Genomic DNA, 14,804 nt, shown 5'->3' with positions numbered 1-14,804 from the left:
CTGAATGCTACCAGATGCTAAACTCTCTATAAATGGATACCTGAATCCAAACTCAATCACAGCATGAAGCTCAAAACTTGCATGCGCTGTCAGTTCCTGTGCAGTATGCAGTGCTTCAGTGGATTATGCGAGGAGGAGCTTCCACTTCATTTAAGCTTTCCTGTCAAGTACCAGTATATTTCTGTAGCAGCTGTTTCGGGTGTTGTATGACTACTGACTCTTCAGATAAGTTTCCAAGCCACACAGAAGCAAAATATTCAGCCAAGCGGAAATGAAATTCCTAAGTCTTCCTTATATCCTGACCTCCCACACACTAAGGACCAACTGCATATACAGCCTTTCATGCAGCATCGTGTGGACTACATACAGTTTAAGGTGCATGTTTTGTTTTATTTTCACGACAAAGCAGTTTAATAGCTGGAGTTGTGTTTAAAAAGCTATAAAAAGTTTATATGATTAACTTAAAAGGTGCTTAAACTGAACTTTGTTTTTCCAACCACTCGCTATGACATTAACTTGCACTTCGTAGATGCTGCTGAAGCATGACTAGGAAATATTAAGGTGCTCAGATACAGTTTTGCTTTCACTTTGGATTGGAATAACTAGCCCTGGCACATCTATGTTATCTTGGTTATCTAAAGCTCCTCAATTTTTTTTTTAAATTTTCCTGTCCGGGGAGTTGTTTTAGGCTGTGTGTCAAGGTACGGTGCGAGATGACACGGTGTTGATTACTCATTGAGAATGATTTATATATTAAAAGCATGCTTTGCCACAGTTATTTAAGCTCAGGTCACAGACCTTTTCTTTTCCTATCCTGGGATATAGCTACAGTACAAGCTTTTAGTGTCACAATCAGTTGGTGCTCTGATTAATGATATCTACCTAAAAATTAACTTTTTTCCCCTTTTTACACAATTATAGAAAATATAAGCATGCAACCTTTGCTACATTTTGCAGCTATTTTCAGCACAGCAGCTATTTATGTTTCCTGTCATGTAGCATACATTACTTGTTATTATGTAGCTAACTTCTGTCTTTAAATTGTATATTTAAGCTAATGACTAACACTGTATATAACATGGCATACTATCCAAAAAATATATTTATATCCCAAACAAAGATAAGGTGTGTGTTACTTATTAGTCAGACTCACAATCACAGCTGTCTTCAAAGAAGTTTATTGATGGTGGATATACATGGCATTAAGTGCACAATCATACCCAGTCTAACAGCTGACGTTATCAGTACAGGAAAACGCAGCCCTCCATTAGGCTTAAACCTTTCTTGACACGTAACGTGAATATAGTTTGTTTCCGGGAATAAATGCCCAACTTAGATAGATAATTGGTGTTAAACAACTTAAGGTAATCGTGCACCTCAAGGAGAGGTTTTCCCCCACTCTTCCAAGTCCCACCGTAAAATGACCTATGTGGGGGTCATCAAGCAAAGGTCGAAAGCAAAATGTCTTTAGTGTCACCGTATCTTTGATTCTAAATATCTAGATGCACTGAACACTGACTCAGTAGAAACACTGTTGAGAAAAAAAAGCAATTTCAACACAGTGTTTAGGTTTCAGACAAATCCAAATGAAACCTATTTTCACTCTGTAGAGCATAAAAGAACAAACAAAAACCATACAATCACTGTTCAGTCAGTAAAAATGAAAAGAAATAAGAAAATAAATAAATGTATAAACCTAGTGGGAATAAAGGGAATGAGTAAATGCTACATTTGGGTGTAATGTGAGACATTTTTCCTTTTAAGTGACCTTAAAGGGAGCACTGACCTGTAACAACTCAACCTTTTTTTGGATTGGTTCCAAAGAAAACAAGGTGATAAGATAAAAAATTTGAAGCTAGTTTCTTTAGAAAAATCACACTGCTTTCTTCAGTAGTCGTTATTATTGCACATCAATGTGGAAACAGGTGGGATTGAGGGATGCACTTCAAATCAAGGGCTGAAAAGGGATAATGATGCAGGGCAGTTGATCTCACCTCTTATCAGCCACCCAACATGTTTCCTTTCTTTTTTTCAAACCCACTTTTAAGTCATCTTTCCTCTACTCCCTTCTAAAGATGCATAATATTTAAATGCTAGCGAATATCCTTCCACTGACCAACCACCTCTCCTTTGCTGGAAATATTTATTTCTCACAAATTCTTAAACCCTCTATGACCTGTAGTTTCACGGCAGTAATGCTCATTTTATAAGTTCATGGAAACAGCAGCAATGCTGTGCACAAATGAAGCAGTGAAAGAGAAGCTACTTATGGGATGTGCTTGTAAAAGCCACATCGTGATTTAAACCGATTAATCTGTGTACCAAATCTGTTCGGCACAGAGATCAACCGGCCACTAGTCAACACAAAACACAGTAGCTAAGTGCACTCCTTATTGTAAGTTATGCAATGAAATGTGGGCCGTACTGTTCAGAATTTGGATAATATTCAGTGTGACTGCACACGCCATCTTTACTGCCGGGACATAAGATCAGTGTGGGAAAATAAAGATGGATTTAATTATTTTTTCACCTTTCCCTCAATTCTTATTACCTAAAACCTAACCCTGCTTTCTTTTTCTTCTGACTGCTATCAAATACACATCCTCCTGACCCCACATTCGCAGCAGAATTTGGCAGATTCAACAGGGTACTTTGTCCCACAAGCGTGACAAAACTTGCTCTTCATTCCGCCGTTCCCAACATCGTTCCCGCCATCTATATCATTCCTGAGAAAACAGAAAAGACAGCAGCAAGTTTAGAATATGTGCAGACAAAGTTGTGACAAGTGAAATGTCGGGGCAAAGCTCTATTTTGATTTTACATGTCTTTATGTCAATGCCACTTAAGCTGATGCCAAGTAAGCTGTATTATCCCATATTTCACCTCAGTTTGATTAAATGGGAAGTTGTTTTGCTCCAAAGCAATAACGATAACCAAAGCAACTAGAAGCTGGAGACGTATGGGTGGCAAGGTTGCTATAACTGTGCATGCAAGTTTCTTTGGTTTAAATGAATGTGCAGGTAAGACTCATCCCTAATTTTTTTTAAAAAACTTTCTTAAAATAAAATTAAATCTTATTCCAGCTAAAATTGAAATTTGCGCATTCTTAGTCAAATTAAAGATAGTATATGTAATACTCCAAAAGTTGAATCTGTTCATCTGGACGTAGCGTTTTGTGGGAGAAACATTTCGTCACTCATCCAAGTGACTTCTTCAGTCTCAGCTGACTGCAGGTTTCCCCAAATCTGCAATTTGCATGGGAATTTGCATAATTACGATTAAGGAACTGACCTCACAGCCCATTGTTCCTTCAGTGGGCTGGGTTCAGTCATTATGCAAATGTACTGTTTATAAGATTTGGGGAAACCTGCAGTCAGCTGAGACTGAAGAAGTCATTTGGATGAGTGACGAAACGTTTCTCCCACAAAACGCTACGTCCAGATGAACAGATTCAACTTTTGGAGATTTACTTACCTGGATGATTGAGAATGCATCAAGACATAGTATATGTAATACTTCACCAAGCCACCAGAGGTCAGGAGAGGTCACCAATTCATTTTCTCCACTCTTTCTGTGGAGGTTATGACTTAAGAAGTTTATTCACCTAGATATGTAGGAGTCTACTTTCTTCTTGTTGAGTCCAGTCTGAGCGTTCCTCACAGTTCCATAGCCAGAGCTTGCTATTCGGGTCTTACTTCCCACACTGACAGAGATATCCGAGAAAAACAAGAGAAAACCGGGACAAGGATGTTTCCAAAGTTTTTCATTGAAATAAATGCTCTCTGTCGAGACACCGCGTAGACATAATGTCTTGGATACCAAGAATAAAAAGTGAGAAAGCGAAATGAAACTGTTGTTTTTTTGGCAGCCTTGCTGTATTCTCAGCCCTGACGTTACATTTTGTTTTGACTCACATTGTTCGAAATGAGACTTCAATCAAAAATAATCTGGGCTGTAAAAACATGTACAAAGATTGACAGTTCCAACAGATATTTGAATAGACACGGCTGAATGCACAATAAAAGGTAAAAAAAACAGTACCCACTTGACATCAGTAAATAAAAACCTGTCTGGACTTGCCCACAGTATTTAAAACACATCTGCGTATGTGTACTAACCCTGACGGTGGGCTTGTGAGCCCGGAGGGATTATTCCTCACTGAACCTGCTGAGGAGGCCTTACTAGATGGGATTCCTTAAGTGAGAGAGAAGGTGACACAAATGAGGACAATGCGCATATTAGTTTTGGTTGATGCAATGAAGTCAGACACAAATTCACAATATTGGGGGGGGGGGGGGAGTATAGCACTGTGTGACGTACCAGTGGGCTGTCCGAGCCCTGATCTTTGGGGTAAACGAGAGGAAGCTGAAGGGATGGTTGACACAGCGGGAGTGTTGGCCTTCTTTGCAGCAGCAGGAGGCTTGTACTGAAGACAGAGAAAAGGCAACAAAGTAGCTACTTGGTACAAAAGATCAGCAATGGATATCATGGCTGAAAAGTCATTAACATAGTTATACTAAAGATATACAAAAAACATATATATTAGGGCTGTGCGATATGACCAAGATCTCATTTCCCGATATAAGAATTCTATCATCCGATAACGATATAAATCACAAAAATTTAACATTTTCTGTAAATTCTGTGAATCTCGGGCAGCTCGACTTGCGGGAAGTGTTTCCAGCTGCGCGTCATGTAGCTGGAGTCCAGTGTTTTAACAGATGCATGAAACCATACATTTTTAGACATAAGTTGTACCGGCCGCCGTTTTCTTTGTGAGTATTTATTACACGGCGTGCTGCGGGGAAAAGCCTGTTCTAACGTTTGAGTCTAAGGTTTATTTTTTAGCACCTGGCGGCTTTTTTTGCTTCTCATCCGTAAATAATCTGCTTTTTCACGTGATTCAGTTTATTTTGAAAAGTCTCAACGGGATCTTGAGCTTTATTGTGAAAGGTTTATGTGGAACATAAACAAGCGGACACGCGATGGTGTTAACGGCGTCGTTGTTGCTAACCACAACGCATAAAAACAGGCGCTTGTCCATCCGTAGTGTGGTTATATTAAATATAAGAGAAAGAGAGAACTTTAAGAAATTAATATAGCCGCTACAATGACCATCAAAACAGTGAAAAAATACTGCCGTAAACAGTTTATTTTGCGACACCACGAAACAAACGATAGCATAAAATGAAACGATAGACGTTTTTATATCGTCATCCGATATATATCGTTATATCGAACAGCCCTAATATATATCATATCATATCATATCACTATACGACCACATTATCAGAACGGCTTGTGGTTGTAGTGTTTGTTAATAATGCACATTGTGTCAATGCTTGGCTCTAAAACTGCGGTCTGGAAGAAAATCTCAAAGCTATAAAATGGGGAGAAAAAGAACTGCAACACATAACAAATCTAAAAACACGACACAGCAGGGAGTCTTAGTGACATAATGATTAACGACTGAAGTCTTTTTATTACAATGGGGAATCAGAGCCTAAACCCTGCTGTTTTTATTGGCTACCAAATTAACTCCCCAGCCATGCACCATAGCTGTTGCTAAGTAACTTGTAATTCTACATCTGCTGCAGAGTGGAGTCCCACCATGGTCATAAAAGACAATGATTTATAAGCAAAACTTCTTGCCACATGCATGTCAATCATCAGTATTTTTTTTAACATTTTATGTTTAAAAAACTAACAACAAACTATTTTCTGTTTAGATCCATCGGCGGGCTGGGGTGGGTATTCTGATATCCCCCCGGCTTGCTGCCGGTACGTTGGGGTTTTTCCCGGTGGATGAGAGGGTTTGTTCCCTGCGCCTCAGGGTCGGGGAACGGGTCCTGACTGTCATCTGCGCTTATGCGCCGAGTGGCAGTTCAGAGTACCCAGCCTTCTTAGAGTCCCTGGGGGGGGGTGCTGGAAGGTGCCCCACCTGGAGACTCTGTTGTCCTGCTGGGAGACTTCAATGCTCACGTGGGTAACGACAGCGAGACCTGGAGGGGCGTGACTGGGAGGAACGGCCTCCCTGATCTGAACCCGAGTGGTGTTTTGTTATTGGACTTCTGTGCAAATCACAGTTTGGCCATAACGAACACCTTGTTCGAACATAAGAGTGTCCATAAGTGCACGTGGCACCAGGATGCTCTAGGGCCGCAGGTCGATGATCGATTTTGTAATCGTATCACCAGACCTGCGACCATATGTTCTGGACACTCGGGTAAAGAGAGGGGCTGAGCTGTCAACTGATCACCACCTGGTGGTGAGTTGGATCAGGTGGCGGGGAGGACGCTGGACAGACCGGTGCACCTAAAGCAGCGTAGTGAGGGTGTGCTGGGAACGTCTAGCAGAGGCCCCAGTCCGCGAGATCTTCAACGCACACCTCCGGCAGAGCTTCAACAACATTCCGAGGGAGACTGGGGACATTGAGTCCGAATGGACCATGTTCAGCGTCTCCATTGCCGGGCTGCTGCATTGAGCTGCGGCCGCAAGGGTGGTGGTGCCTGCCGTGGTGGGAATCCCCAACCAAATGGTGGACACCAGAGGTGAAGGAGCCACCAGGCTGAAGAAGGAGTCCTATCGGGCTTGGTTAGCCTGTGGGACTCCAGAGGCAGCTGACAGGTATCGACAGGCCAAGCGGAATGCGGCTCGGGCAGTGGCTGAAGCAAAAACTTCGGGTGTGGGAGGAGTTCGAGAGGCCATGGAAAAAGACTTTCGGACTGCCTCGAAGAGATTCTGGCAAACCGTCAGGCGTCTCAGGAGGGGAAAGCGGTGCTCTACCTGCACTGTGTATAGTGCTGGCGGTGCGCTGCTGACGCCGACTGAGAAAAATTGTCAGACGGTGGAAGGAATACTGAGGACCTCCTTAATCCCACTGACACGTCTTCCGAGGAGGAAGCAGAGTCTGGGGATGAGGGAATGACCCGCCAATTTCTGGGGTCGAGGTCACTGAGGCAGTTAAACAACTCCTCGGTGGCAGAGCCCCTGGTGTTGATGAGGTCCGCCCGAGTTCCTGAAGGCTCTGGACGTTGTAGGGCTGTCCTGGTTGACACGCCTCTACAATGTTGCGTGGAGATCAGGGGCAGTACCCTGGACTGGCAGACCGGGTGGTGGTCCCCATCTTTAAGAAGGGAGACCGGAGGGTGTGTTCCAACTACAGGGGATCACACTCCTCAGCCTCCTGGGAAAGTCTATGCCAGGGTGCTGGAAAGGAGAGTTCGTCCGTTAGTCGAACCTCGGATACAGGAGGAACAATGCGGTTTTCGCCCTGGTCGCGGAACACTGGACCAGCTCTTTATCCTCTCAAGGATACTTGAGGGTGCATGGGAGTTTGCCCAACCAGTCTACATGTGTTTTGTGGACTTGGAGAAGGCATTCGACCGTGTCCCTCGGGTGTCCTGTGGGAGGTGTTGCGGGAGTATGGGGTGTCTGGCCCATTGCTACGGGCCATTCGATCCCTATACAACCGTTGTAAGAGTTTGGTTCGCATTGCCGGCAATAAGTCGGACTCGTTTCCGGTGGGTGATGGGCTCCGCCAGGGCCGCCCCTTTATCACCGATTCTGTTCATAATTTTATGGACAGGATTTCTAGGCGCAGCCAAGTGGCGGAGGGCTTTCACTTGGTGGCCTCAGAATCTCATCTCTGCTTTTTGCGGATGATGTGGTTCTGTTGGCTTCATCGGGTGAGGGCCTCCAGCTCGCACTGGAACGGTTCGCAGCCGAGTGTGAAGCAGCGGGAATGAGGATCAGCACCTCCAAATCTGAGGCCATGGTTCTCAGCCGGAAAAGGGTGGAGTGCCCACTCCGGGTCGGGATGAGTTCCTGCCCCAAGTGGAGGAGTTTAAGTATCTCGGGGTCTTGTTCGCGAGTGATGGGAGAAGGAGCCGGAGATCGACAGGCGGATTGGTGCTGCGGCTGCAGTGATGCGGACGCTGCACCGGTCCGTCGTGGTGAAGAGGGAGCTGAGTGTAAAAGCGAAGCTCTCAATTTACCGGTCGATCTACGTCCCGACCCTCACCTATGGCCACGAGCTGTGGGTAGTGACCGAAAGAACGAGATCGCGGATACAAGCGACAGAAATGAGCTTCCTCCGAAGGGTGGCTGGCCTCTCCCTTAGAGATAGGGTGAGAGGTTCGGCTATCCGGGAGGGGCTCAGAGTAGAGCCACTGCTCCTCCACATTGAAAGGAGCCAGTTGAGGTGGTTCGTGGCTCAAGAGTTGGGAGTTCGCCTTGTAATCGGAAGGTCGCCGGTTCGAGCCCCAGCTTGGACAGTCTCGGTCGTTGTGTCCTTGGGCAAGACACTTCACCCGTTGCCTACTGGTGGTGGTCAGAGGGCCCGGTGGCGCCAGTGTTCGGCAGCCTCGCCTCTGTCAGTGCGCCCCAGGGTGGCTGTGGCTACTATGTAGCTTGCCATCACCAGTGTGTGAATGTGTGTGTGAATGGGTGGATGTCTGGATATGTAAAGCGCTTTGGGGTCCTTAGGGACTAGAAAGCGCTATATAAATACAGGCCATTTACCATTTACCATCTGACAAGGATGCCCCCTGGGCGCCTCCTGGGTGAGGTGTTCCGGGCATGTCCCACCGGGAGGAGGCCCCGGGGCAGACCCAGGACGTGCTGGAGAGATTACATCTCTCGGCTGGCCTGGGAACGCCTTGGTGTTCCCCCGGATGAGTTGGAGGAGGTGGCTGGGGAGAGGGAGGTCTGGGCTTCTCTGCTTAGGCTGCTGCCCCCGCGACCCGATCTCGGATAAAGCGGATGAGGATGGATGGATGGATGGATCCATGCTCAATCATCCAGGTAAGGAAATCCCAAAAGACTGAAGAAGTCACTTGAATGAGTGATGAAATGTTTCTCCCAGTTAAAATGCTATGTCTATGTTTAATTTCAAATGCAGTCCCCTCTCCTATCCGTGCGTGCGTGTACCTGTGTGCGACCTGGAGGCTTTTTGGCATCTCCTGACTTGCTTTTGTTGGGCATTCGGGCGGCCTGCTCCTGGCAGAATTTGATGTGTCTGTCAGCTGCATTCTCGCTGAACCTCCGCTGACAGTAAGGACACTGGATATAGTCTAAAGAGAGATAAGGTAGTGGGAAAATATACATGTAGCTTTTGTAATTGAATCCTGTATACAGAAATACTGCTATCTGAGGAAGTGGTGACTTAACCTTTTCATTTGCAACTGTCACCACAATTAGCTCGACTTGTAAAGGATTTATAAGAGCAGTAACCATGTTGATATTTAGTCATTTAAAATTATTTCTTTCCTTTTTCTACATAAATGTTGTTATTTATGAGTCCTTACTACAATGACAGTATACTTTAAAAGTAATATTGTTTGATAGTCGCAACAAGTTGTGGATTACTCATTTGTACTCTGCCCATGGTATTCCAACAGTGAAGTTGCAGCGTGCCCTCTGGTGGACAAACCATATATCCTCAACACTCATCAACACTTCAGTCGTTGAAGGGTGTTTCTGTATTGCCTTCACATTTAAAATTTTTATTTACACGCTGTTATAAATGCAGATACCGAGATGTCAGTCGGCCTCTACAATTAGCTATAACCATTTCAGCATTTAGTAATAACTGTGTCTGCAATGTAAAGTCCATTTTGCCAAAATTTCATTGCAGCAACTCAACATGGTACTCAGTAGTTTCTATGGTCACCATGTGCTTGCATACAATGTTGGGGAATGCTCCTAATGAAATGACAGCTGGTATCCTGAGGGATCCCGTCCCAGATCTGGACAATGGGAGAGCCCCTCCACAGTGTTCAAAAATGTTAGTGGTCGCCACCCGTTTTGGGGGCTGTCTCATCATTGCCCGTCTAGTGCACCTGATGATTCATTAACACAAAGCAGCGGAAATTGATTAAAAAGTGTTCATTTTTTCGAGCAGTGTATGAGACTTTCTTTTATTAAAATACAAAATCTTTTTTATAGTTTTTCCAATTTGCTTCTAGTTTAATTCATACTTAGTAGCACTCTATAAAACTAGATGTTACCTGGGTCATAAGTAGGAGGAGGAGGTGGGGGCAATGGTCCTCCATCTTTTATGACCTGACCGAGGGACTTTGCAGCCCGGATGGTGGCGATGAAGTCCTCGTGTTTCTTGCGCCAATTTGACGGCTTCTTCGGGGGTTCTGCCTAACATGACAACAACATGAGAAAAGAGATTCTCTGTTACAGCTGTTTGCTGCTATAGTTTGATAATCTAATATTAAGAAAATACGATTAAACTACTCTCTTACCGAATGTTTTAACTCAACAGGTTTCACAGCGAATATGTAAAGATTACACACGCTTATCTAAACCCGCGCTTCCCACTCTTAACCCTAAAAAAACCCCAACAACTATGTTTCCATAACAAAAGTACAAGTCTTATCTAAAGTTGATGATTAGCGACAGAAATAGTTCAGTGAGTTCAGTTGTGTAAAGTGGATCTGAGGCAACACGACAGCCTCTGTGACTTTCTACTTCTCCTGTGTAGTTAAAGCATTCAGACACGTTTGTCTGACAAACACAGGTGACTTCGAGAGAGCTAAAACTACATTTTAGCCAAAAATCCTAAACCGCTGCCAAAGAAAAACTAAACAAAACAGAATTTGTTGCATAACTAGACGTTTGTCCTGTTCATATCACAAAGCTGAAAATTCCAGTGGGAGCACAGAGTGAGTACGCAGCAGTTAGTTGAAGCCAAGACCATCTGAACAACAGCCAGGCAACAGACTGGGCAAGATTACTTCACTGACCGCAGATACTCATGAGACAGTTTCTCACAGAGAAGAAATAAATGACACAAATACAGTTTTTAGTTGTTAAAGAGTAATCTGAAGGTTCAAAGCGACCGCAGCAGCTGAACTAGAAGATATAGCATTAAGGCTGTCACGTTAAATGAAAGAGAAAAGAACACTGGATGCAGAAGGATGTCAGTTAAAGACAAGAGGTATGAAAGGATTTTTAAAATTAATATCACCAACATGACTTGACACACCCACAGACTATTCAAGCCAATACTTCAAGGCAAACAAAGTATTTGTGTAGCCAGAAAAACAGTGAGGGAAAGCCTCCCGGGCTTCAACAGATTATCTGTGCCGCTAAAAATTATATCTATGGAAAGGAGGGACAATTGAACAAAAAAAAAAAAAGATAAAAGCAACTTACTCTTTCAGTAGCAGATGAACTTTGTGACTGAAATACAATTGAAAGTGGTTTACATTGTAAAAATAAACTGTTGACATAAAACACTGAATGTGCTGCATGGAACTGAAAATTCATAGGAGCCACTCAACACCCTAAGTGTCATAATGCCGTGTATATTTCAAAGGCTGATTCTTTTCTGGGTCCTCCCTGGAAAGCCTTCATGTGATCCGGATTATACAAGGTTTATCTGGACAACTTGTTTGCAGTGTAATATGAAGTTTTCGCATAATTAAGGAATATGGACAGCATTGTTTCCTTTAGGTGTTGTATTATTGGATACAAGACTGAATAAATAACCTCAGATTAAAACCAGGTCATTTTTTAATAATAAAAGCTGGGCGTATTTATGAATGAATAGATTACCTAAAAAAATGAACAACAGTGTTTTAACAGTGTGAAATCCAGCTAGTTTTCTGACTTTAGGCAATTTTTTTTTCAATCACTGCTGACAATTTATGTGGATTTCCATCGCTCTGCTGAAGGCTTACCTTTGGTTTGATGGGTTTCAGTACGGGGATGTCTGTTCCCTCAGCTCTTTGTCTGCTGGAGTCAAAAACCTTCCTCTTTTTAGTTGCTGATTTTTGGCAGATTTTTGCGTGCTTCTCCTGTTGGAGGAGGACAATGTGCACAAAACATGACAAAACATTTTTATTTGTTTTTAACACCACTGGCATCACTTAAGATCTGTCTTTTACTATAATTTAAGTTTTCAACGACATTTTCCTAAATGAATTTCTTGAAAGAGGAGGAAACCTTCTTTCAAGCATTTCAAGCTCAAATTTATATGAGTAAGATCAACAACACCAGTAACCTCCTCAAAGCTGTAGCCAACTCTCTAGCACACTAATGTCTTCCTGATGGAGAACCAAGCATATATTGCTATACATACCTAGAATAATACACCATTCTTTAATGCAGCCATTATCTACTAATGAGGCTGAGTGCTTGCATGGGAGCACATATTTGGTTGTTTACCTGAAAATACTCTTCAAATTAAACACCAAAATCTTTATAGCTTCAATGTATTAACTCTGTATTAAGTTTTAGTCATTTCAACATAATAAACAAAGGAATAGAGGATTTTTGGGGAGTAAAATATATAAACTCATTAGCGACTCTGTTAGGTACACATTAGTACCAGGATGAACCCCCTCTTTCCTTCTTAGCTGCCTTAATTCTTGTTGCATGAGATTTGGGTGCACACTGACATGATAGCGTAACACAGATGCTGCAGATTTGTCAGTCATTGTCATATCCACAATGTAAATCTCCTATTCTAAAACATCCCAAAGATGTTGAGATCTGGTGGCTGTGGAGGTCATCTGAGTACACCGAACTCACTGTGACTTATAAGAAGCCAGTTTTGAGATAATCTCAGCTTCATGCCATGTTATAATCAGAACATCAGAACATGTCATGTTATCAGTAGATGGGTACACTGTGTTAATAAAGGTCAGGAACAACACTCAGGTAGACGGCTGTATCAAAACTATGCTATCCTCCACACCATTACCAGCAACCTGAACTGCTGATACAATGCAGGACTGAGCCATGCTTTCATGCTGTTTACATCAAATTATGAGCCTCCCATCCAAATGGTGCATCAAAAACTCGTAAAACCAGACAACACTTTTTTACAAATTGTAGTCTTAGTTCCCTGTTCTCAGCTGATAAGTGTGGCACCTGGTGTGGTCTTCTGCTGCCGCAGCCCACATCTGAATGTGCTTGTGTTCTGAACACAGAAGAGCATTCAGAGATGCTCTTCTGTGTGCCTTTGTTGTAACAAGCAGCTATTTTAGTTACTGATGCCTTCCTATCTGCTTGAAGCAGCTGGGCCTTTCCCCTTTGATATCTGACATCAACAAGGCATTTTGACCCAGATAACTGCCGCTCCATGAATATATTCTTTTTTTTCCTGTCGATTCTCTGTAAGCCCAAGAGATGGTTATATGAGAAAATCCCAGTAGATCAGCAGTTTCCGAAATACAGATGAGTCTATCTGTCATCCATAACCATGACTCAACACCACAGTCTTTTCGCCTATATTAATAATAATAATGATAATAATAATAATGGATTGCATTTATATAGCGCTATGACACCACCCCTACCTGCATGTGCTGCAGACAGTGCTGAGAGTACTGTATTGCTGAACATGCTGTGAAGCCATCCTTTCTAAACAATCTCCATTCACTGATTTAGATGATGAAGTGAAAGAAAATGCTTCACATGATACAGTCCAGTTGACACCTGTGCTACAATTCATCTATATACAAAAAATGGCCCACTATGAAATTAATTAAATAATTAATTAATGACCAATATTTCCAACTCCATTTTATGGGAAAACAGTACTGCTAGAGAAGTTTCTTAGTGAAATTTTTAAATCAGAGTCTTGAATATCACAAATTTGTTCAAACAAAAAGCATTTCTGCTTTGATAAAACCTTCTACTCCCCTACAGAGCTCTTCACACGACCCTGCTAGCTATCTGGATCATAGCCAGGGACACATTATTATTGAACAAACAGCTGATACCCTGTCAGCTGAGAATTAATGTGGTAAATACTGTCAGCCAGGCGGGTTAATCACAGTGCGTGATCAACACACACACACACACACACACACACACACACACACACACACTTAAAGTGTCTGCGATTAAAATATTGTACTCTTAGAACAGTGTTACACATTGTTTTGTTTTTTTGTATTAAGAAATGTCAGAAATGTGCAAGAGGTGGTTTGGGGTTTTTTTTACCAGGACTTTGGGGAAGAAACATCTTTTACAGGTATTACACTGAACCCGATCGTCAACCAGAGAAGCTTCGCCATCTGCAAGAATAACAGAATAAATTCTGATTGTGGTGAAGGTTTAAGGAGCAAACATGGACCACAACGGGACTAAACAAACATAGGAAGAAAAATAATGACCTAGTTAACATTTGATACAAGGTAAACACTTCGCTGTCATAAATTGTGTTCCTCTGCCACAGTAAAGGCAACAATGTTTTGTTGTTCGTTTAGATGGTGTTATTTGTTAGGAGTTTGCTGGTTAGCTGGATAGCTCCTCTAGCTAGGAATCACACCCATTCAGAGAGGAGGAGCAGCTAGCTTCTTCTTTGGCCCTGACGTTACCTAGCATTACTTGGGCTAAAACCCAAACAAAAAGGAGGTCGCTATGCAAAACTGTTCATCTAAAGCAGCCGCGAACCCCAACGCGTCCACTTGGCAGATAAAACCGAAATGCTAAAATCCCAAATTTGCCACAAAAGGCTGAAGTAAACACACGAACAGCAATATCGCATACCTTCAAATTCTTCCATCCTTAGGTTATCCCTTGTCTGGTCCTGCTGCTGTTGTTAGAAAACGGCCAGACGTAGACGGAAAATACAAGATGAAAACCCCTCTTCATTTCCGGCTTTGCTAAAACGGGAGAAAGGTTTTAGTTTTACCCTTTTATCCTGTAAGGAAAATTACTTTAATTTCCATATAAATTGATTCTGCAGTGTATTGTGAATTACTGATGTCCTGTGCAGATCTACATTTTTGGTTTGTCATTTTTTATGTTTTGTTTGTTTCTCTGTGACTTATGTC

The 14,804-nt window shown here is 42.7% G+C and overlaps 1 protein-coding gene across 2 annotated transcripts; it reads right to left on the bottom strand.

Annotated features, from left to right (window-relative positions):
* Window positions 1–1,162: 1,162 nt before the first annotated feature.
* zc2hc1a (zinc finger, C2HC-type containing 1A) lies at window positions 1,163–14,626 on the bottom strand. Of its 2 annotated transcripts, XM_031750104.2 has the most exons (10): window positions 14,518–14,625; window positions 13,969–14,042; window positions 11,697–11,813; window positions 11,170–11,196; window positions 10,011–10,152; window positions 8,932–9,074; window positions 4,321–4,426; window positions 4,119–4,194; window positions 3,605–3,703; window positions 1,163–2,726 (listed from the first exon to the last, which is right to left on the bottom strand). In XM_031750104.2, exons 1-10 carry the CDS (start codon window positions 14,531–14,533, stop codon window positions 2,591–2,593), a joined length of 936 nt encoding a protein of 311 aa, XP_031605964.1. In that variant the 5' UTR covers window positions 14,534–14,625; the 3' UTR covers window positions 1,163–2,590. The 2 variants fall into 2 exon arrangements, with proteins under 2 accessions (XP_031605964.1, XP_031605965.1); XM_031750105.2 differs by lacking the exon at window positions 11,170–11,196 and having other exon boundaries at window positions 14,518–14,626.
* Window positions 14,627–14,804: the final 178 nt, after the last annotated feature.

The sequence above is a fragment of the Oreochromis aureus genome, linkage group 9 (assembly GCF_013358895.1).
Source record: "Oreochromis aureus strain Israel breed Guangdong linkage group 9, ZZ_aureus, whole genome shotgun sequence".
Lineage (NCBI taxonomy): Eukaryota > Metazoa > Chordata > Actinopteri > Cichliformes > Cichlidae > Oreochromis > Oreochromis aureus.
Note: the sequence above shows the minus strand (reverse complement) of the source record. Positions and strands in the feature narration are given on the sequence as shown.